Source organism: Trachurus trachurus (assembly GCF_905171665.1).
Source record: "Trachurus trachurus genome assembly, chromosome: 15".
In the NCBI taxonomy this organism is placed as follows: domain Eukaryota; kingdom Metazoa; phylum Chordata; class Actinopteri; order Carangiformes; family Carangidae; genus Trachurus; species Trachurus trachurus.
Window position 1 is genome coordinate 26,948,815 of NC_139906.1, and position 21,712 is coordinate 26,970,526.

A 21,712-nucleotide genomic window follows, 5' to 3' on the forward strand; every position below is an offset into this window, starting at 1 on the left:
CTAGAAGAAGCCCAAACTTAGTTATTTCTAGGTACACAATTCTCACACCCTACAATTGCATTTAGGCTACAGATGCCAATAATTACAGATTGCTTTTTTTCTCATGTAATATCAACCAGAGCAATATCAACTAGCTGCTAGCTAGCTAACGTTAGCTACTACCCTCTTGTAGTTCCAGCTGCAACACTCTTTTCGAAATTATACATTTTTACATAATTTCTATTCCCATTACCTTTTTGATTGCTGACCACCTTTGGGGGAAAACATGGAAATCTTTTTTGTGGCATCTTGATACACTTTAGCTGCTACTAGCTACCAAAAGACAGCTGCAGCTTGCTGTTGTCAAACCTGCCTGCTGTCAGGTATTTGTTGTCAAGTTAAATGCGCCGCTGTTTTGGGTGAATGACGTCAAGTGCGACCTGGAGGTGTTAACCACTTGTGTGCCAAAGCCAAAGTAGTGGCTTTTTAAAAATATAATTAATTGTTACTCAAACCTGTCCAAAAACACTGTTTTATCGAAGCATCAACATAAGATAACCGTAGTTTGAGGATGTGATCTTAAAAAAAAAAAAAAATTTTTTTTTTTTTTTTTGAAAATTAATATTCGGGGCTAATTAAAAAACATCCGGGGCTTTAGCCCCGAATGTTTTAGCCTAGGGACGCCACTGACCTGAGGAACTGTGGCTGTGCATGGAGATTTGTCTCACTTCAATAATAATAATGCATTTTATTTATAGGCACCTTTCAGGACTCTCAAGGCTATAACTTCTTCATTCTTAAACTTGTGTAATAACGGAGTTGTCATTATTCATTGTTACTTTAATGTTTATGTAATGATAAAAGTTTAATTCACAAAAGCAAATTTCAGATGAATACATCAGGAGAAAATGAACTTTGTTTAAGACCTGTCTCTGTCTCAACAACACACTATAACGAGATTTGCCACGCTAATTACTTTTCGTAATGTTTAATATGACCTTTAGCTGTGTAAATACCAAATGTTATCATAAGATAGTAGTGGAGTATCTTAAAGACCTCTATTCAATGTTCAAAAATGATTTGACTAAAGCAGCGTAACAATTTTTTAATCCTGGTTGATTTAATGTATGATGCTTTTTTTGTGTTTGTTTTGTTTTTTTCTCTTCTGTTGTGTTTGATATGTGTTTGTTTTGTTTTCGATTCACATATCTTAATTTTTGTTTATTTAATGTTATCAATGATTCTGAAACATGTCTGCTCTTGTTACATTTTGGACACAGATATAATATGTGCTTGACTAGTTTGTAAATGCATTTGTTTAAAATAAAGAAAAGAAAAGAAAAGAAAACTCGCCGTACCTACGTTCATCCCCCCCCCCCCCCCCCGAGATTTGACCCTGAGAGGGGTCTCTTGGAGAATCGCCCCTGCCGTTTTATCGTGACGTCACGGCCTGGAGGGCCAAACAATACATTTTGCTCGCTTCCCGACCGTTCAGGCGAAGGTGAAACTGGAGAGACACACTGCCGCTCCAAAATGCCGGACAGTTGTTGTGCAACTGGGTGCACAAATCGACGCGGAGAACAGCCGGGGGTATGTTTTTATCGTATCCCGGCCGGTAAAGACAACCCAGAGAGGAGAAACCTGTGGATTAGCGCTATCAAGCGCACGGTCAACGGGGAGGGCAAACCATGGCAGCCCTCCGGATACACACGTATTTGCAGCGCACACTTCATCACGGGTAAGTAGCTCAAGCCTAAATTCAGGCAAACACAACTATATCTGTATAATAGTTATCGTAGTTTTAGCCATTAATCAAATCTTTACGTAAGCGTTTTGATGTGGTTTGTTGTCGTGTATCAAGACGACCGACCACATAATTTCAATGGGTTGTTGTTAGCTAGTTAGCTATCAAGAATGCTTTGGATAACTCCAAATGGAGGGATGTGGAAGGCCTGTTACACCCATATTCAGCTGAATAGCACAACGACCAGATGTTATACTTGTGTATAGAATAACACTCTTTGTTTTTCATGCATATTGTTAAACTTCTGGAACAGGTTGGGCCATTAGCCTACTTCTGACCGCTCAAATAAGCAACAAAACTTCCCGGGGCATGCTCCATACGTCACATCCTGGAGCGTATTACAACACCCTTCAAAATAAAAGCACGAACGAGTAAAGGCGATATCCCTTTACATTGCTTAAAGGGATATTTCAACATTTTGGCAAATTCGCCCATTGCCATTATCACTATAGTTATTTTTAAATATATATATATATATTTGGAGCTTTTTTGCCTTTACTTGATAGCACACAGTGAGATAGACAGGCAGAGAGAGGGGGGCCGACATGCAGGAAAGGTCTGCCCGATGCGGGACCCGAACCGGGGACGCCCGCGCCGAGGACTGCAGCCTCCACACGGGGCGGCTGCTTCAACCACTGCGCCACGCACCGCCCCATAACCCCTATAGTTTTAGGAGCAGGTTCGTTGCCTTTAATTGTCAGTGCAAGCTACTTTAAGATTGGTGGAGCAGAACCACGAGCTACTCAGAGCTATGCTGGTATTTCTGGGTTTCCCTCATCAAATACACAATCCAACAACTCCAAATGCACTCCATGCAAAGCCGTTGTCGTGCCGAAAAGAGACTGCTTGCCAAAATACTGCCCCCGACGGGAACACACATCAGCGGCTTTGCATGAAATTACTTTGAAAACAACTCTGTCTCGTAACATTCCATTATTATCTCATAAGATACAGGTCACAACTTGTCCACCAGAGTGTTTTGGAGTTGTTGGATTGTGTATTTGATGAGTTTGATGAGGGAAACCCGGAAATACCATATGCGCCCGTAGCGTTAGCTTAGCAGCTTGTATCTCTGCCCCGCTGATCTCTAAAAACAGCTTGCACCGGCAATTAAAGGCAACAAGACTATAGGGATTATGACAATGGGCAAATTCGCCAAAATGTTGAAATATCCCTTTAAAACTGGGGCTGTAATAAGTTACAATGAAAGGAAATTATGATTTTTCTGTTTGAATATTAGTATAATTATCATTCCTAACTAATCTCCCCCTTAAAGAACTGCTAACATATGTGATGTGAGGCTTGCAGAGCTAGTTCGGCCAAGACAACAAATCCTAATCAGTCAAGTGCTCTCCTCATCTGAGAAAGATGGGCTAATTAAATCCTCTGCTTTCCTGATAATTCCTGGCTACTCTGCTACTTGTTGCTGCTCGTACTCTGCCTGCTCTTGCTCTGGCTGCCTATGAAGTTTCTCAGTCCTACCAACTCCTCAGAATCCACATGTGGGCTCTGTTTCTATGATGGAATGCTATTCATTCCCTGTAATGTCTGTCAAGCTGATCATTATCAGGAAACGAATAAAATGAGACGGGGCCTGATGCTAAACGTGCTACAGCCGTGCTAAAATTATTTGTTATGCTCATTCAATATGAATTCAAATTCAAGTAATTTTTTCTAACTTGTTGGCATGAACTCTCTCTTATCATAGGTGCCAAATCTGATGACCCAACGTCCCCTGACTGGGTACCATCTATCTTCATACCAACAAGGAAGAAGAAAAGAGAGAAATACATGACGAAGAAGAGGAGGAAGCAGCAGGAAGAAGCACTCCTCCTACAGCAGTCATCAGTGCCTGCTGCTGCGCCGGCGCCACCTGCTGAGGATGAGCAACAGTGTCAGGACAGACCATGGGAGGAAAAGTTTGAAAGATTATTAGAAGAATGTCACGAGCTCAGGGAGGACGACCAAAGTTTGAAAGACATTATTAAATCAGGAGCATTTGATGAATTGGCTTTTGAGAGTCGTGATGAAAAAGTGAAAACATTGACTGGAATCCCATCATACGCCAAGCTGCAAGTAGTTTTAACATTTGTGATGTCATTTCTACAGACTGGTACACATCTCTCTCCCTTTCAGCAACTTCTGTTAACTCTTATGAGGCTGAAAATGAACCTTTCAATTTCATTGCTCAGTTGTCTTTTTCGGATCTCAATTTCAGCTGCCAGGGGAACATTTTGGAACACAATCGAAGTGTTACATGCAAGGCTCGTCCCAGCGCTCGTGTTTTGGCCAGACCGAGAAGTCCTCCAGTTCTCAATGCCCACGGTATTTAGACAGGCCTTTGGTAGATGTGTTTGTATTATTGACTGCTTTGAGTTTTGTATCGAAAAGCCAAAAGACCTAAGAGCAAGAGCACAGGCCTACTCAAATTACAAACATCGCCATACCATGAAATATCTGATTGGTATAACACCACAAGGAACAGTGTCTTTCATATCAAAAGGCTGGGGCGGCGGGACATCAGACAAAGACTTAACTGAGAACTGTGGTTTTTTAGATCACCTCAACCCAGGTGATGTGATATTGGCTGATAGAAGCTTTACTGTGGCAGATCCAGTTGGTCCGTACAATGCTGAGCTTCAGATCCAAGCCTTTACCAAAGGGAAAAACCAACTGGATCCCATGGAGTTGGAGTCCACACAAGGACTAGCATCAGTACGGATCTATGTGAAGAGTGTCATTGGCGAGGCTGGAAATCGGTACACCATACTTCAAAGAACAGCAGGAATTGAAATGTGTGAAGCTGAGCATCCAAAAGGTCTAACGCCTCTAGACAAAATGGTCCATGTGTGCTGTGCACTGACCAATTTGGCTCCCTCAGTTGTTCCTTTAGGCTAAACATTAAAGAAACTTTACACAATGGCTGACACTGAACATTAAAGAAGGGTTTACACAATGGCTGACACTGATGAATTCATACTTTTGTTACTTGAATTTGTCAATTTTGTCCATGTCTGTATATACTTTTTTACATATTTTGGAACACTTTTGCTTTGTGTTTGTTTTCATTACGCAAGCATGTGTAAGGCACACAGTGTGTGGCCTGTATTAGATAAAACACTTTAAATACTGTGTTCTTTTCTGTTTCCCTTTTTTGTTTAGTTATTTCCTGTACACAGTTGCTGCATTTCCAACTTGACATTTTCAAACGTGTGGTTTGAAGTTTCAAACAACTTACGTGCATGTACCGTACTGTCTTTTACAGATTCTTGACTTACACTCAAGTCTGTCATCATTATGCAGGACAGGCACCCCACAATAACATCCAGTCATGGGTATAACAGTGTTATAAAATAATGGTGCTACTTTCAGTAATGAGTTATCAAAAAAGTTAGTGTTTCCATGTTGTAAGGCTGTTACAGTTACAGACAATAAAATGTACCGTTACTTAATTCAAGAAGTCTCGTCACAAAATAATTAACCTATTAAAGTATACGTTATATACACTTTTTCGTCAGTCCATCAACTAGTTGTAAAAAAGCAGTTTATCTGGAACTAGCCAACTCACTTGGTATTCAACGTAGCAGAGCCTTCTTGTGTGGAGGAATACTGGGTGAGTTGGTTAGTTCCAGATCATATCTATGGTTCCAGATAAACAGGAGGTTAGGGAGTTAAAGGTGGGGCGAGTCCAAGTAATTTGACACATTTGAGAATTTTATAAAAAGGTAATGCAATAGTTAAATTTCCTGGTAATTAGTTACTTTGATTATGGAGTAATTCAAGTAGCTGGGCATGTTACTTTTAAAAAGTAATGAGTAATTGTCACCAGTTACTTTTCCCAAAAAGTAACTCATTTGGTAGCTGAATAACTAAACGTAACTAATTACCATGAAAAGTAACTATTGTGTTACTTTTTTAATAAAATGCTCAAATATGCCAAATTACTTGGACTCTCCCTAACTAGCCCTAACCTCCCGTTTATCTGGAACTATCCGACTCACTCAGTGTGCGGAGGAATACTGGGTAACGTAACGTACACTTTAACGAGTGTATTATTTTGTGACGGGACTTCTTGACTGACCGCTATGGACTCAAGTAACGGCACATTGTCAGTAACGATAACGGCGTTATAATGGGGGAAACGGACTAACATTTTTATCACTCGTTACTGAAAAAAGTAGTGCCGTTGTTATTCCCATCACTGACTACTACTACGGTACTCATATTATTAATAAACAAATAAATAAATAGGTGGTGTCCATGGTTTTTATCAAAGACTGTAGTATCTTTGGTTTTATGATCCCACAATGCTTTGCTTCACCAAGTGGAGCTTCCGGTTTCCGCCTGTGACGTGTCTGCCTGCTGCAGAAGCGGAACTTGGTGGCTCTGCTCTGGTCTGAATCCTGGTTATCAGATGCAGAGAGGGACGCGGAGGGGTGGAAAACAACCGTGAATCTGTAGCGAAGTGCCGGCCGGGGTGAACATGGTGCTGTGGATACTCGGAGCGGCGCTGCTGGCTCGAGCGGCCGGCTTCTACCTCCCAGGTCTGGCCCCTGTCAGCTTCTGTGAGCCGGGGAAAGACCAAGTTCCAGACTGCAAGGTAAACATGTCACAGGTTACTCACTCCCAACAGCCCATAACAGAGTGCACCCAGTGAACAGTTCGACAAAGAGTGGTGTGTCCGAGAGAGGAGGTCTACAAACATCTGTAATGTTAGCAGCGTTAGCCACAACCAGCAAACAGCAAGGAATCGTCCACGGATAGCGTGCTAACAGGCTAGCTGTGTGTAAACGGCTCTTAATAACTTCACCAGTCTTGATATCGAGCTGTTAGTGGGACTAGACTGAAGTCTGTAAGCGATTCAGATAGTTTGGTGATGATAAGGTTAACCTGGGTCAGCAAGCTGGCTGTCAACTAGCTGTTGTTCACTCTGAGATGATGTGGAGGAGGAGAGGCACGAATGAAGTGATAAACATGATGTAGGATGGCAGCGACAGCTGGAGATGTCAGGAGCCTGGTTGTAAAACTAGAGTAGAGCTGGAAATATCAGTTCTTCACTAAAAAAAAAAACTAAAAAAACCTGTGAGACAGGAACCAGTGCAAGAATTCTTTTCTCAACATGAAACACAAAAAGTTCAGATCGATTGGTTGCTAAAGCAGAGATGGAGCCTACTTTGTTCAGCATTACTATTAGTTATTAATGTCTAGTTAATTTGTGATTAAACTAACGTTTGAAACAATAAAAGATGAATGAATGTCATTTCATGTCCTGCAGCTATACAGCACATATCTCTTCTTATCAGTGCTGAGTGAGTTGGACCCAGCTTAACCAGCTTGTCCAGTCTAGAGGTGGTTCACACCAGACAGGGACTGTCCAACTCCACATATGATGCACTGCAAAAAAAAAAAAAAAAACTGCAAGCAAGGACCAGTAGAATTGTTTCAGATGTTTAGGTGTTGATTGATCTCCACTGTAATTCAAAAACAAATGAACCCCCCTTCCTGGAACAACTAAACTTTATGGAGGAGGATTTAGCATAGCAATATTATGATATTATATAGTTGTACCTAACACCATCTTCCAACTGGCTGCATTCTTCTTTTATTAGTGAACAAGTTGTAGGAATTTGCTTTGTTTGCAGCCATGTTGTCTGAGCTGGTTTCATCTGTCATCACTAACATCTCCAAGTGATCCCTGATATTCAGTTTGAACCTCAGCATGGACTAGTTCTAAATAACCGCTGCACTGCCACAACCAACTTCTCCATGAACTGGTTTATCCTCTTGTTCAGTGAAAAGTCTGTATTTCTCCATGATTTATCTTTCCCCTACGTCTGCTGCAGCAGGAAACTCCCCAGAAAACAGCCAGTCCCCACAAGGAGAAATGATCCCCTTACGATTAATTTATTTTTGACTGAGGAAATAAGTAAAGTGTATTTGACATTATCAGGAAAAAAAGGTAGATTATCTTCTAATATATGTGTCTGTTTTGTTTTGTTCTAGTCGACCATCGAGCTGTTTGTGAACAGGCTGGATTCAGTGGAGTCTGTTCTGCCCTATGAATATACAGCGTGAGTAATCTGACTGACTGTTGTTTCTTTAGGAGGATTTCTCACCTTCTCCTTCAGCCATCAGAACTTATTTCATCTAATATTTGCTCAGCCACATCCAACAGCAGTTATTGTTGCATTTCAGTTGACTTTTATGCAAATAGTCATCAAGTAAACAAGCTATGACAGTGCAGAGTCCCTAGGGTCTGTTTTCTGAAAGAGACTGTCAGGTCATTTTGAATTGAAATATTTTTATCATGCCTTTATTTACATAGATTGAGAAAAAAAAAACAATCAAAAATATACTTCATTTTGTCAGTTCTATATTTACACATGGTGTTTTTTTTTTGACATACAGAAGTAGTAACAACACTGGAGCCCAGTATGTCATGGAGAATAAAGTTTTCTGAGCAGTCCTCTACTTTTTTGTGCAGGTTTGACTTCTGCTCAGAGAAGTCAATGAAACGTCCGTCAGAGAATCTGGGCCAGGTCCTTTTTGGGGAGAGAATCGAGCCTTCGCCGTACAAGGTACAAGAGTTGCTGTGGATGTTTTATAGACTGGGGAGCAGCTCACACATGTCTAGGCCTGTTACACAAAAAGCTCCCACAGTAGAGAACAGAATAATAATAAACTAAGACAGCTGATGGGACCACACCACTCCCAATGCCTGTCATCATGTTGGCATTCAGTTGTCATTACTACATCATTTCTATGTAATAATTATATTAGTACCAATACTAATATATATATTTAGAATTAATAGGAACAACTTTACACAGCAAAATAATCAAGCACTAAAGTTAGAACACAGAAATATACAATATCAACAAAGATAACAGGGACCATCAATACAACAAATAGAATAAGATAAAACACTTTAAAGATAATAGTTGAAGAAGCAAGTAATTACAAAAACACTGTACTGGTTTAACACAGACCCACCATCATCCTTGGCCTCATTTTCATCTTAACTAATTAAATTGTGAAGCTATTTTGGTGATGTGCATGGGTGTGTGCACACACTTGTGTGTGTGTAGTTCCTGCTACAGTAGGAACTACTATGCAAACATTTGGTGATTTGAAGAAAAGCAGAAGCTTAACCACCACTGGCCTTTATTTGAACTAGCAAGTAATGCTGTGTCATCATAAGGCAAATCTATACAATATATTCTGTATATGTACATATTAAACGTCAAGCAAGAATACCCGTCTGCAGGGCCAAGGGCGCCGCCATACTAGGTCCAATCCATCCTGGAAGTCACAAACGGAAGTTGGTCTTTGTGATCTACCTGAAGTTTGCAACCCAGTAGCTCACCGAGATTAAAACTGTATAAGAATAAAAGATCTATGGCGGACAAGGGTGCCGCCGTAATCCAATCCACACCGGAAGTTCCAACCAGAAGTTGGTCTTCTTCACGTATATTTTTCGCCGCTCCATACCGATAATCTGATCGACCTGAAGTTTGCGTTCCACCATAAAGCGATAATTTTAAAAAGTATATATATTAAACCAAGTGGATTACGGAGATTAAAACTGAATAAGTATAAAAGAAGACAGGAGGACGTTTGTCTTTCCCGTGTGTTTATTTTGCATGAAGTGGCCGGATTCATAACACTTCAACAATCATTCACATAAGTATGTAAAACTGATAAATTGATAATTAGAAGAAGAAAAATAATAATCACAGAGTTACAATGTTAACTTTTCATTGATTTAAAATTAATATATTATTTAAATAATATAATATAATGTATAAGATACACGAAAAAGGTGCAACATCCGGTTGGGACTTCCTGTATGGATTGGACCTATGGCGGCGCCCTTGTCAGGACATGCTGTCATGCTGACATCACAGTCAAGCCGTCAAATAGAAGTGTCAGGATCGAACAATAGTGACTTCATCACTAATCATTCACCCATGATGAACCAGTGGGAGAAACATCCTTGGTATGTGTGAAGCAAGCAGACAGATGCATGTGTTTCATATGCTGTGGGAAGCCGGGTGGCAGCACACCACACACTCTGTGCAATATTACACACCTATCACAAACCCTGGGGGCAGACAACTCAACAGAACCTAGCTGCCCGTTGCATAGAGAGAGAAATCTTTAATTGCTTAAAAGTTGTGTAGAGCTGAATTAAAGTTAATCTATATGCAACATGCGCAAGAAGAAGCTGTGACTACCTGTGTATAGATGAACTGAAATTGAATCAATCCAGCGAATCCATGGCAACACCCAGTCCTAATGAGAAGAACACTGGTGTTCAGCTTGACTGAGGTCAGTTTACTCTCTGTGAGCTAACTAACTAATATGCAGCACGTTGTCTGTCAAGTCAGATGAGTCAGACTGCAGTCGTTTAAACCTCAGGAGACAGTGGTTAAAAGTTGCCTCCAGTCTTTGTATTGAGGTGATACACAGCCTTATTGACAAGGTATGAAACCAGCTGGACCTTAATGGGACTGGTCATAATAGGATACATAGAAACTTCTGAACGTATAGCATTTCAACCTGACAAAAATATGTTTTATTGTATGAGCCACAGTGAAAACAACATGTTAACACTGTGTGTGTGTTTGTGTCAGTTTGAGTTTAAGAAGCTTGCAGTGTGTCAGAAGGTGTGCACCAGGACCTACGACACCAACACCCAAACAGACAAAGCCAAACTGGACTTCCTGAAGAAAGGCATGCTACTCAACTACCAGCACCACTGGTATGTTTTTCATTTATTTCTATCATCTATATATTTCTGATTGCTCATTTGTATATTTTGTTTTCTTTAGTATATTGTTAACTATAGGTGGAGGCACATGATAAGCTCCTTGAGTTTTCGCCTCTTCCTTTACAATTCCAAAAATTAAGAATGAAGATCAACAATGTCCGCTCTCAGTCCATCACAGGTTTAGTTTAAGTCTTAGAGGATCTGTGAGGAAGACTGAAGCAAACAAGCCCAACTCTCACTCTGTTATCTGACCCAATTAAAAATTCTATCTACAACACAATAAAGGGAAGGATTAAGGCTTTGCGCACCAAGTCTGTTTTTTTTTTCCATCCCAAATTGCAGCATGTTTAAAAATAAATTCGACCTCATGTTGTGTCGATCATGTCTATACATTATATCGTCTGTCATTAAAGTGTCAGAACAGGTTTGATTTTCTGTCTTTTATGCATCTGTAAAAAGCCTTTCTGACTACTCAAATCAGTGTTTCGAGGCTGTTTCAAGGTTGAAGCTGATTGGATGGACAACTTATTTTGAGAGGAGTGAGAGGACCATAAATCATCCTCACTGCCCCATGACTTTCATCTGCCTTTCTGAAGTTTGGAACAGAAAATAAAAACGCATAGGAATAAAACAACTTGCACTCGGTGTGTGAGGCGTCTGTGTGTAACCATTTTTGTCAGAAATGCATTTGAGAAAAACAGACTAGAGTGTGCAAAGACTTTTACTGGGATCACACCACATCTGCTGTGTCCATAATTAAGCAACATGCTTTTGTTTCATGGTCTGTTGTTGTTGTGTGTGTGTGTGTGTGTGTGTGTAGGATTGTGGATAACATGCCGGTCACCTGGTGCTATGATGTTGAAGATGGCCAGAAATTCTGTAATCCTGGTTTCCCTATTGGCTGTTACGTCACAGAAGGAGGTCGGCCTAAAGATGCCTGCGTGGTCAATGTGAGTGGCTCACATACACAAACATGAACACAAACACACAAACATAACCCTCTTCAAAATACAGACACGCTGTTCCAAGTCCGTGAAAGGGTTCCACAGTAAAACGCCACAAAGGTCTTAAAGGTATAATCTGTAGGAATTCCCCCCATCTAGCGGTGCGGTTGCATATCGGAACGTATTCTTGGTGTTGCATTCACGTGAAATTGGGCAGACGTCAGACAGACAACAGACGCTGCATGTAACAGGATAAACAAGCGTCTCTCGTTGAGTAAAATGACATCCGGTTGGTTTGCCGACGGCCGTCTGCCTGACTGCACCTGAATGCAACACCAGTGCCTCCGTCCTTCCTCACACTACACAGTGGTGACAGTTTTAACAGGCGCTACCTGGAAAACTTTCTCCCCGAGCCGACAGCTCTGCTGAGTTTCTATGGTTACCTACGGTCACACTGCTACTGAACGTAAAAAATGGCGATGCAACATGGCCGCCTCGGTTCTTGTATATTTGTAACGACTTGTAACAACTCATTCTAAGGTACGAGAAAGCGTTCATTTGTATGCGGGTGTGATCCGACATCAGTGAAATACGTATTTATGAAAAGAAATATTTGATTTTTGCTAATAAAAAGCCAAATAAGTTACATACTGGGGCTTTAAGATTGTATGGACCAAATATGGAGCTGTCTCATCCCTGCCCTCCTCATCAGTGAGGTCTGAGGGTTAGATGAAGGTGGTGGAGAGAAGTGCAGCTAGTTACCAACAATCACACAGGCCGAGCCTGATGTCATCACACGTGTCAAACTCAAGGCCAGATCCGGCCTGTGATACAGTTTTATGTGGCCTGCAAGAAAATTTCACATTTCTATTATTAATGGTGTAGCGCTAACACTACTCACAGTACAAATCCTATAGTACAGTGCAACAGCTACCGTCTCACGCACAGTTCCACTCAGCTCAGGACTGAGCCCCAAACATACATGAACCTGCAGCCAAGAAAAGATGCCCAGCATCTGTCATGGACAAAATGACACAGAAGAGAAAACTAGGCTAAATATATGTGAAGCTTGTTTATATCTGATATATTCTCATTTTGCTTGAAGGCTCCGTTAATGAAAAACTAAGTTATTTTTATTTTCATTCATTGTATTCTTATTCAATTTTATTATTACTGATCGGATTCACAGTATGTTGGCTGTTCAAATTCATATTTCTGATTAAATCAATGTCAGTGTTCAATGTTCCCTAGATTACACAACAAGGTTTATTACATTGAAAAAGACAAAGACTTCAACCAGATCTTAGTTACTTTGAATCCAGCATACTGACAAGAGGCCATGAATTCAGTTTTAAACATCAACATAAATGTCCTGTTTATGATTTGAACTTTTGTGTTGGTTTTTGTTTTCCAGTCTAACTTTAATGAAAAAGACGCCTTTTACATCTTTAACCACGTGGACATCACCATCCACTACCATGTTGTTGAGCACGAACAGCTCGGAGCTCGACTGGTTGCTGCCAAGATCGAACCCAAAAGGTACAGCCTGTTAGTTTGAGCTCATACGCAGAGATACAGACAACATGTAGATACCAGGCTGTTAGCTGAGCATGGTTTTAGAACCTTTTAATAGCTCTGACGTTGTACCCTGATGTGAAAACTGTATGACAGTGTGTATTAGTTGGTATTCTGATGATGTAGATCTTAATATTAAAATTAGTAAATTGGTAACTGACTGACTTCTCCCTCTCTTTCTCTGTCCAGCTATGAAAATCCTAATGATGACAGTCCTGATTGTTCTGGAGGTCCAAAGTTCTTGAAAAACAAACACGCGGGAGAATTCAAGATCCCATACACCTATTCTGTCAGTTTTGTGGTGAGTACAAAAGGTTTATTTTTGTTTGATGCTGTTGTGTTTTATGAGCCTCTAAGACAACCTGGGCTACAGTCATCTTAAAGAGATATTTAAACATTTTGGCAAATTGGCCTATTACCATAATCCTTACAGTCATAGCAGTAGGTTTGTTACCTTTAATTGTAGGTGCAAGCTGTTTTTAGGTCGGCGGGGCAGAGACGTGAGCTGCGCAGCTAACGCTACGGAGGCTCATGGTACTTTGGCGTTTCCCTCATCAAACTAAATACACGATCCAACAACTCCAAAACGCTCTGGTGGACAAGTTGTGACCTGCACATTCACCACGCTATGAGATAATAACATATGATTATGTAACATCACGACACACGAAGCAAACACTCGGAACTACTTGCGCTTTTGAAGTCATTCTGCTGAGCAGCCGTGTCTAGCTACGCATTTACCTCGAAAACAACTCCATCTCTTAACGTTACATGATTATTTCAAAGCATGGTGAATGTGCAGGTCACAACTTGTCCACCAGAGCGTTTGGGAGTTGATAGATTGTGTATTTGATGAGTTTGATGGGGGACAGGTGGAAATAGCGCACACCGTGCAGAGCTCACGTCTCTGCCCCGCCAATCTAAAAACAGTTTGCACCGACAATTAAAGGTAATGAACCTACTCCTAAAACTATAGGGATTATGGCAATAGGCGAATTTGCCAGAATGCTCAAACGTCCCTTTAAAGTCATATTTTATTCATTGCGATTAAACAGATGATTTTATTGTGTGTCAAGGTAAACAGGAGTGGATATGTGCTTACATTTATTGTGTGTGCGTGTGCAGGAGGACAAGACTATTCGCTGGGCGTCTAGATGGGACTACATCCTGGAGTCAATGCCTCACACCAACATCCAGTGGTTCAGGTAACACACATGTTCACACACACACAAACGGTTCAAACTCACTGTGGTAACTTTTTTCACATTAAAATCTGTAGAGCGTGTAGAGACAAGCCTGTGACTGCTGACACTAATAGAAGACGAGAGGACCTGTTATGTTAGATCCTCTGAGCTCTCAGTTGTCAGGCTGGTTATTATTTTGGTTTTGTATTTCCCACAGTGTCAGAATAATTCACCTGTTGTCTTCGTGCACAGAGATAACCTCAACATGAGTATACTGATAGAACATGTATGAGTTAGTCATGATGTGTGTGAATGGCTGTGTTTTCTCCCCAGCATCATGAACTCGTTGGTGATTGTGTTGTTCTTGTCTGGGATGGTGGCGATGATCATGCTGAGGACTCTGCACAAAGACATCGCCAGATACAATCAGATGGACTCTGTGGTGAGTACCTGTCTCTGAAGACTCTGTGACTGATGACTTCATCATTACAGCACCGATGAAGTCTGTTTTTTTTTTTTTTTTTGGAATAATATTCATTTTCATTTAATTTTTCATTTGTTCCAGCCTAGGTAATATCACAACTTTTCCCAATAAACATACCAAAACACAACACTTTCATATTCCCTGGTTGGAAAAAGAAGAGTTCCCGCACACTAAGCCAACTTGCAGAATTTTATTATGCAACGTTTCGGTACTAGACCTTTCTCAAGCAAATGTTTGCGCCACCACAGGAAGCCATCTTAAATAGGAGTGGCTGTGTGACACAAACCAATCACTTTCCCACACGTCTGGATGTGGGGAATTCAAATATTCAATATCAACATATAAACAATAGAAACAGCATCAATATACAAAGGTAAAGAACAATGAATATACAGACAGACTGTCTTCTATTTTATTATTGTATCTGTCGTATTTATCGTTTCTGACTGTGATCATTTGCTATTACCTTCCATTAGGACCTAATGTATCCAGTCACGGCAGTCTAATATTTATTGTATATTCATTGTTCTTTACCTTTGTATATTGATGCTGTTTCTATTGTTTATATGTTGATATTGAATATTTGAATTCCCCACATCCAGACGTGTGGGAAAGTGATTGGTTTGTGTCACACAGCCACTCCTATTTAAGATGGCTTCCTGTGGTGGCGCAAACATTTGCTTGAGAAAGGTCTAGTACCGAAACGTTGCATAATAAAATTCTGCAAGTTGGCTTAGTGTGCGGGAACTCTTCTTTTTCTAATTTGGACTTGATTGTCGCCCTCCGACGCACCTGCCTGAGAAGTGGATGTGCGAAGATTTTTGCTTTTTCTGATATTCCCTGGTTGGAAAGGAGCAGGGAGAAGATGCATCGCCTGCCCCTCACTCAATACATCATTATTCTGAATAATCTATCAGTCCCTGAGCAGCAGTCTTACAATAAAGTAAACAAAACATAACAAACAAACAAACAAAGTTTCAATCTAACATTTTTGCATTAATAAAAAGAGTTTGTGAATCATTAATTACTTTTGTCATAAGTTCTAATTGTTATTTCTTTTAGCATTTTCTTCAATTGGAATATATTCGTACAGGTCTTGAGATCATTACATTGAGAATTCCACAGTTTGACTCCAACTACAGAGATGCACATATGTTTTAAAGTTCTGGTGTTTAATAGAATTGATTCTGCCTATCAAAGAGAGAGGGAACGCCTCAAATCAGACTTAATTCCCATAATCAACTTTTGAGTTCTTTTTATATAGGAAAGGGAGGGAGACTGTGTTGCTATGGTAAAAAGCAGGGGAGACATTGGGCAACCTTGGTGGGTTCCTCTTGATGGAGGGAAATATTCAGACCTTTAAAAGTCAAGCGGAAGGGGCAGAGTATAAAAGTTGTATCCAACAAATACATTTAGACCCAAAACCAAATTTTCCCCAAACAGAAAACAAATAATCCCATTCAACCCGATCAAAGCCTCTAAAGATCTAACCATTCCAGCAGCTTGGGACGTGAGGAGATACAATATTTAAAGGTCTTCCAATATTAGATGATAGTTGATGAAGTCTGTTGTGAGTGTTGACATTGTCCAGCTGTGTTACACTCATCTCACCTCTCCTTCGTCTCGTTCTGCAGGAAGACGCCCAGGAGGAGTTTGGGTGGAAGTTGGTCCACGGAGATGTTTTCCGACCTCCCAGGAAGGGGATGCTCCTGTCGGTTTTCCTTGGCTCTGGAACTCAGATCTTCATCATGACCTTTGTCACCCTCTGTATGTGTTTGTTCCGTTCATGATTATGTACAACAGTTCACACATCAGAAACACCACTCTCACAACTCTTAGTGCAGGTTACAGTTCATCATTTCCTCACACACAGTAGAATTTTTCTGCACATCTCTTTCTCTTTTCTAGTCAGTCAGGACTTTAATAAAAGATCAAAACATTTGAGCCCTGAAGCTCTGGTGGAAATGTTTAAATCACTGGTGACAATGTTGAAATGACTGACTGATGTTGCATGTTTTCACATGTGAACAAGGTTTTAATTGTTGTCAAGGCTTTGGCACAGATGAGATGTGTGAATTACGTAATGTGAGAATTGCATTTAAGTCACTGAGAAAAACTGTAACAGAACTTTAAAAAAGCAGAGGTTTGTTGCTTTGATGTAAATGCAGTCGCAGGGATGTGTGAATGTCGAGAATTTATAGAATATTATCTATCATGGAGTACAGTCCACATGGTTTACATTCAGGTGATGGGAGGCTCTAGACATTCTTTAAAGAAGTCAGTTTTGATGCTGAGCTCTCAGTGTTGGTCAGTAGACAGCTGTTCAGAACCTGACATACTGTATATCACCATCAATCATATTATCAAATATTTCTTATTGCATCAAAGCAGCAGCCTCTGAGACTGAGAAATGAAGCCAACACAGAAATATCAAACACTGCCCTTCTTTGATTGGCTGCTTGAAGCTGCCTCCAGAAGGAAGCTAATCCTCTGGTGTTAAAATCCACAGTTACAGCAGAAGTGAACATCTACTGTATATAGACTGGTACAAGAAACAGTTTTGATTGAGTACTTGAATGAGGTTATATAAGAGGTGTCATGTCATGTACCTGCCTCTCTGTTCCAGTCATTGTTAATGTGATGTGATGAACCTCTTCCTCCAGTCTTTGCCTGTCTTGGGTTCCTCTCCCCTGCGAACCGCGGGGCCCTGATGACGTGTGCTGTCGTCCTCTGGGTCCTTCTGGGGACCCCTGCTGGATACGTGGCTGCCCGTCTCTATAAATGTAAGAGAAAATTGTCATTTTTTCAATAATCAGATAATATAATATTTAATATTTCAAAGGGATAGTTCAACATTTTGGTAAATTGGCCGATTGCCATAATCACTATAGTCTTAGGAGTAGGTTAGTTACCTTTAATTATCGATGCAAGCTATTTTTAGAACGGCGGAGCAGAGCTGCTCAGAGCTAAGATACGGAGGCTCATGGGATTTCTTGGTTTCCCTCATCAAACTCATCAAATACACAATCCAACAACTCCAAAACGCTCTGGTGGACAAGTTGTGACCTGCACATTCACCACACTATGAGATAATAACAGAACGTTACGAGTTGGAGTTGTTGTGAATGCGCAGGTCACAATTTTTCCACAAGAGCGTTTTGGAGTTGTTGGATTGTGTATTTAGTGAGGGAAACCAAGAAATTCCATTAGCCTCCGTAGCGTAGCTCTGAGCAGCTCACGGCTCTGCTCCGCTGTTCTAAAAACAGCTTGCACCAACAATTGAAGGTAACGAACCTACTGCTATGACTATAGGGATTATGGCAATGGGCCAATTTGCCAAAATGTTGAACTATCCCTTTAATATTTTTATATGATGAATTTTCGTTGGACAACAAAACATTACATTTTTGACAGTAGTTGTAAAAGTAACCTCATTCTTCTTCTTCTTCATTGGTTAACATGTAGCTTTTGGAGGGGAGAAGTGGAAGACCAATGTTTTGCTGACAGCCTTCCTCTGTCCTGGGTGAGACTCTTGACGTTTCATCAGTGTGAAAGATCATAATGAACAGAACGTGTCCTCTTCCTGGTCTAACATCCCTACTGTCTCTGCACAGGGTGGTGTTTGCAGATTTCTTTGTGATGAACCTCATTCTGTGGGGGGAGGGCTCCTCAGCAGCCATGCCCTTTGGGACCCTGGTGGCCATATTGGCTCTATGGTTCTGTATCTCAGTACCACTTACATTTATAGGCGCATACTTCGGCTTCAAAAAAGCAGTAAGTGAATATAAACACACTGGATGTCCAGTACATCACTGTTTTCTGGCTGTTCCTACCTGAAAGTCTCACTCTCTCTTTCTCTCTGCTTTGACTGATTATTTAAGGGTATCGAGCACCCAGTACGGACCAATCAGATTCCTCGTCAAATCCCAGAGCAGTCATTCTACACAAAGCCTTTCCCTGGGATCGTCATGGGAGGAATTCTTCCTTTTGGATGTATATTTATTCAGCTCTTCTTCATACTAAACTCCATCTGGTGAGAAGAAAACATGTGAATTAAGTCTACAAAGCTGTGTGTGGTTTTTAAATTATGACCTATTAAATCCTGATAAAGTTATTACACGGTTAGATTAGATTAGATTAGATTAGATTAGATAGACTTTATTGCCATTGTACAGTCACCTCTAAAACAAAAGTATAAAGTTTATACTGAACCAAAACATGAGACAAGAAGAGAACACATCAAAACAATAGAGCAGACAGACAGCACACAATCATTTATAAATGAGAAGAAATCTATATACAACAGAACAACAGATATTGATTTACATATTTGAGAACGAATAGGAGAGAATGAAGGATTTATGTAAAATCTGTTTAACATTTGTGCCATACAGTTTCTCTTCAATGTCGAGCAAGAACATTACAAACTGCCCACGCTGTCCAGGTTATAGTTTGATACTAGGTCTGCATGATATGCCAAAAAAACAGACAATTATTCTGGCAGATACCCCAACTGAGACATGGAATTTGAGTTGAAATGGTTATGTCTGCACTCGTCTTTTACTGGAAAAAACAAACAGTTCCATTGATGAGGTGGCTGTTGGTCAGGATGTAGACCAGGTTGTCCATTTATCAAAGGGTCAATGCTGCCATGTGTGACTCCTCCAGTCCACATGTTGAAGAGTCCATAGGCAAGATATTGAACCCTAAATTCCCTTCAATGCATCACTGGCGTGTGAATGTGTGTGTGTGGTAGGAAGGCTCTACATGTGTAGGGAAAAGAGCTGTATGAATATGTGTGTGTAAATGGATGTTTGTGACCCGTAGTGCAAAGTGCTTTGATTGGTCTTGAAGATTAGAAAAGTGCTGTCTGAGTGAATGCACATTTACTGTCATGTGGTTTTTGTCGGTAGAGGCTTTTTGTGCACATGAATTCTACACTCACTCGTCTTTATCTTGTGTCAGCTGGCAGACCAGACTGTTCATATCATTCTGAAGTGTCTGTTCAGACAGACATGTACACATTGATAATGGTCTCGTGTTTTTTTTTCTCCTCACACAGAAATTAAGTGTCAAGCTTTATGTAGAATGTACCAAGTATTGATTCAGTGAGATGGATCAGTGTGATGTCATTATTGAACAGATAAGTATTTACCGACAGAAAGAGAAACTTAAAAAGAGAAAGGGGGTAAAAAGAAAAGGGTACTTCTTGCCAGCTGTCATTAAACCATAAGCCAGTATGACCAAACTAAATATCATGAGAATTCAGAATTCAGGTAAGACATTTATACATCACATCTTTTCACATCTAAAACAAAACAAATAAAAAAGCAGTAAAACATCAAACATGACGGAGGGAGAAAAGGAATATAGGAGAAAATTATTTTAATGAGAAAAAGCTGTAAATGTTATTGGTGTGTATGTGTTAGGGTGTGTGCATATGGAGAGTTGTGTGTGTGCAATGCATATGCGTTTAACTGTCTATGTTATGGAGAGAGATGTGATGGTAATTCTAATAACATGTCTTCTCTCTTCCTCCAGGTCCCATCAAATGTATTATATGTTTGGCTTCCTCTTCCTGGTCTTCATCATCCTGCTCATCACCTGCTCTGAGGCCACCATCCTGCTCTGTTACTTCCACCTGTGTGCTGAGGTAAACACTGACCGTGTGGTACCTACACTACACACCTACACTCCCTGGTCCTTCCTCTGGTGTTGTCAGAGACCTTTCTACTGCATCTAGTGTACTAAATGGGCATTTTTAGCTCATAAAACCCCACTTCAAAAAAGATAAACTATCCCTTTAAATTTAACCTGTTTTATACCTAAAAGCACTTTGTTGGGAAAATAAATTAGGCTGCATCTGTTCTTCAATGGAGGGAAATCCTCTTACAAGTCTGGAGGGCATCTGCCGCTGACTGTTAACTCGGTTCAGTCACTTACAAACCTTCCTCCCAGTCATCTCACCACAGCCTGTGTCTCCTCCTCCTCCTCCTCCTCCTCTTCCTTACAGGACTACCATTGGCAATGGCGCTCCTTCCTGACCAGCGGCTTCACTGCGGTCTACTTCCTGGTCTACGCCATTCATTACTTCTTCTCCAAGCTGCAGATCACAGGACTGGCCAGCACCATCCTGTACTTTGGATACACCACCATCATGGCTCTCATCTTTTTCCTATTCACTGGTATGTACTGTACATCAGTCTGATGCACATCGCTACACAACTGCTTATCTTAGAAAGGTTTCAGGTTAAAGGGTGGAATTTTACTGTGAAGAATTAGATTTTTAATGTTGCTGTAATAATAATAATAATAATATTCTTTATTTATATACTACCTTTCAAAACTTTAATTGCTGAATTAAAGGTGTGTTTTCTCTGTTCTTTAGGTACAATCGGCTTCTTTGCCTGTTTCTGGTTCGTTACCAAGATCTACAGTGTGGTCAAAGTGGACTGAAGGATCCAAACACAACAGACTCTTTCTGGCTGGACGTTTGCTTTGTCCCATCAACCTTCCAAACATCCAGTACTGACACTAAACTGAATATCATTCACCTCCTCGTTTCATTTCTTCTGAGATGACTCCGCCTCGGACAGATGACAGTTTGCTTTGTGTGCCTAAACTGTTTTTGTGTGACCATGTGTACACTGGGATGTAATTTTGTACATACAGTATCGATGTGCATATAATCTGAATGAATGAATTATACCTGTACGCCCCCCCGCCCCCCACCGTACTGGTTTCTGACATGTAGAGATAAGATGCAGCTGGATTGTCCAATGGTTCTGTCCTGTCATGCAATTTAGTTTGGTTTTACAATCCCCGCACTTTATGTTTGCAGCTGTAGTCCGAGAATAAAGCTGTAGTGGTCTGTCTCCTAACAGCTACTTCCTCGCCAGTGTTGAAATAAAATCTGACCCTGTTACTGTTTTAAATGATATTTCCACATGATTTATGCAGAACACATCT

The 21,712-nt window shown here is 40.5% G+C and overlaps 1 protein-coding gene across 1 annotated transcript; it reads left to right on the forward strand.

Moving 5' to 3' along the window:
- The first annotated feature begins 6,139 nt into the window (after positions 1 to 6,139).
- On the forward strand, positions 6,140 to 21,679 carry tm9sf2 (transmembrane 9 superfamily member 2). Its single transcript, XM_083987585.1, has 17 exons — positions 6,140 to 6,383; positions 7,787 to 7,854; positions 8,268 to 8,361; positions 10,420 to 10,547; positions 11,377 to 11,506; positions 12,915 to 13,039; positions 13,265 to 13,376; positions 14,201 to 14,280; positions 14,593 to 14,701; positions 16,378 to 16,510; positions 17,407 to 17,526; positions 18,209 to 18,266; positions 18,358 to 18,517; positions 18,625 to 18,776; positions 20,285 to 20,396; positions 20,757 to 20,928; positions 21,132 to 21,679. Exons 1-17 carry the CDS (start codon positions 6,267 to 6,269, stop codon positions 21,197 to 21,199), a joined length of 1,938 nt encoding a protein of 645 aa, XP_083843711.1. The 5' UTR covers positions 6,140 to 6,266; the 3' UTR covers positions 21,200 to 21,679.
- Positions 21,680 to 21,712: the final 33 nt, after the last annotated feature.

Coding starts and splice junctions, on each gene's coding strand:
- tm9sf2 (XM_083987585.1), top strand. CDS start 6,267: ATGGTGCTGTGGATACTCGGAGCGGCGCTGCTGGCTCGAGCGGCCGGC. Junction 7,855..8,267: donor CTGCCCTATGAATATACAGC/GTGAGTAATCTG, acceptor TTTTTTGTGCAG/GTTTGACTTCTGCTCAGAGA. Junction 20,929..21,131: donor CATCTTTTTCCTATTCACTG/GTATGTACTGTA, acceptor TCTGTTCTTTAG/GTACAATCGGCTTCTTTGCC.